General features: G+C 40.1%; 1 protein-coding gene across 1 annotated transcript; it reads left to right on the top strand.

The window, feature by feature from the left end:
* The first annotated feature begins 27 nt into the window (after positions 1–27).
* On the top strand, positions 28–2105 carry LOC102595327 (uncharacterized). The gene is made up of 2 exons (XM_006368020.2): positions 28–1930; positions 2028–2105. The coding sequence occupies exon 1, from the start codon at positions 197–199 to the stop codon at positions 932–934; it is 738 nt and encodes a 245-aa protein (XP_006368082.2). The 5' UTR covers positions 28–196; the 3' UTR covers positions 935–1930; positions 2028–2105.
* Positions 2106–2111: the final 6 nt, after the last annotated feature.

The following is a 2111-nucleotide window of genomic DNA, read 5'->3' as shown; positions in this document are numbered from 1 at the left end:
AAATATGCATTTACATCTCAACAGGTTGTAGTAGAAAATACTGGGATTTGTACTCCTACAGTCTTTAGCGGAGAGATGGCGTCTCCTTTAATCGAAGAAAACTCAAGCCCTGTGGATTATATTGAGGGTCATCCAGAACTGTTTAGACACATCTATCCCTGACCATTCAGGTCATGTGGACTATGTGTTCGATGAAATGTCTAATGGAGTTTTCACCAACGAAGTGGCAGAAACTTCTCCCGCCTCTATCGTTGTAGCTGATTTGAACCATATTCAGTCGCCTAAGGAGTTCGACAAATGTTTTCATAGTTACTGCCCCATTGTAGTCGCAAAGGTGCAACCCGATACTCCATTCAAAATGCTTGATGAACAAGCATCAGATCCTAAACACAGTGAAGTCCAACTGCTCGATGAAGGTTCCCCAAAAGATATGTCAAAGAGGTATGTTACTGCTAAGTCTTTGGATCGTGGCTTGAGTAAGCAGAAAATTGAATTTGAGACCTTTGACGACAAGTCTCTTGCTGAGTTTCTCGTGGAGCCTAAGACAATTGAGAAGCTATATCTTAATGATTTTTTTATGGAGAGCGAGGATAGCAGTCCACGAAGTAACTTGCCTTCGGATGGATTGCTTGTTGTGGAGCATGGAAAGTTTAGTGATGAATTCAGTGCTCGCAATATTTTGTGTCAATTTTTATTTAATCATGGTGATATTGCCGCTATTCATGGAACTGCAACATATCTTTGTATATGGGATCCGGGTATAAGTTTCAAGTTTAAGGCTCTCATAGGTACAGTGAACACGAAGCCACCATTATTGTTGGGCTCTACTGGTACTTTTGGCTTCATTGTTTATGCTAACTCCGTCACTCAAGTGTGGGATCCCGGACAACAAAGGTGCATGCATTCTCCAATTTGCTATTTGTCTTTGCATTGACAGCAGTCACCTCTTTGAATTTTAATTCTCGGGACACTTTTGCTAAGTGGGCAATTGCATACAAGATGGTAGTGATGGAATTAAAAGTGGATGATACATGCGCTGAGGTGAACCGTGTGTTTGAGGACAGTTCCCAAAGAGTTTCATCGAGAGAGATACAATCAATTGCACCTCTGGATATTATATGTCTTCCCAAATTATTTCGATTCCTGCAACAACTACTAGCACAACTAATTTTTGTTCTCCAAGCTCCAAAGAGTAAGGTAAGGTATGCAGCAATAAGAGGTGATGTCTGTTCACAAAAGAAAATAGTTGAGCATGCTATATCTGCTTATTTAGCATGTCTACAAGGTTGCATCAAGACTATGGTAGACTCGATTGAGCAGGAGTTGTGTAATTTCTCTACGCTTGAGGAGATCATGGTTTTCTTTGGCGCTCAAGGTGTACCAGCTAGTTATGCTATATAGATTGAAAGTGAGCTTGAATTTTTGAAAGGTGCTTCAATTGTTGATGCTTATGTTGTTCACAAGTCAATGCTCGAGAAGAGTAAATGTAATTCTATCTTGAGTAGTTGGGGGAAGTTTATAACTACTACGAGACTTATGTGCTATCTTGCCCATTTCGGTGGCCATAGACTTGTTGAAGAGCGCACTGTAGCACAACAGATTCAGCTTGCAGAGCTTAGAAAAACATCCGGTGCAACCATGAGACGACCTCTCTTCGCAAGCTCTCAAGCCCTTCTTGCTATAATTCTTCAACAGAAACATCATTATCTCTCCCTTCTCTGTGAAACACCTATGGAGGTAAACGAAAAGTGTAGATTGAGGGATCCTGAATCATTTTCCTATCTCCAACAATCTTATTGCTATGAAATAGTAGCATGTATTACTTCTGCTCATGATTCTGTTAATATAAAAGAGGTATTGAAAATTGCTTGGCTTGGCAAAAGAGAGCAGATGAAATTGTTTAGAGTTGTTGCTTTTGTTATGATTCTTGGTAATATGGAATTCTTTTAAAGGCGAAGGAAATGAATTTGTTTCCTCAATTCTGCAAGTTGACAGTGTTTGGTTTATACTTCGCACCACTATTGCAGCTCTCTACACACACTTGAGTCTTGGAAGATTCAACATTATATTGTCCGTGTGGCTCTACTCGAACCTTGAGGACAAGGTTCTTA

The sequence above is a fragment of the Solanum tuberosum genome, unplaced genomic scaffold (genome assembly GCF_000226075.1).
Source record: "Solanum tuberosum cultivar DM 1-3 516 R44 unplaced genomic scaffold, SolTub_3.0 contig00468, whole genome shotgun sequence".
Classification (NCBI taxonomy): domain Eukaryota; kingdom Viridiplantae; phylum Streptophyta; class Magnoliopsida; order Solanales; family Solanaceae; genus Solanum; species Solanum tuberosum.
This window is presented reverse-complemented; position numbering and strand designations above follow the sequence as displayed.

Excerpts from the sequence above, each read along its gene's own strand:
- LOC102595327 (XM_006368020.2), top strand. The coding sequence starts at position 197 with ATGTCTAATGGAGTTTTCACCAACGAAGTGGCAGAAACTTCTCCCGCC.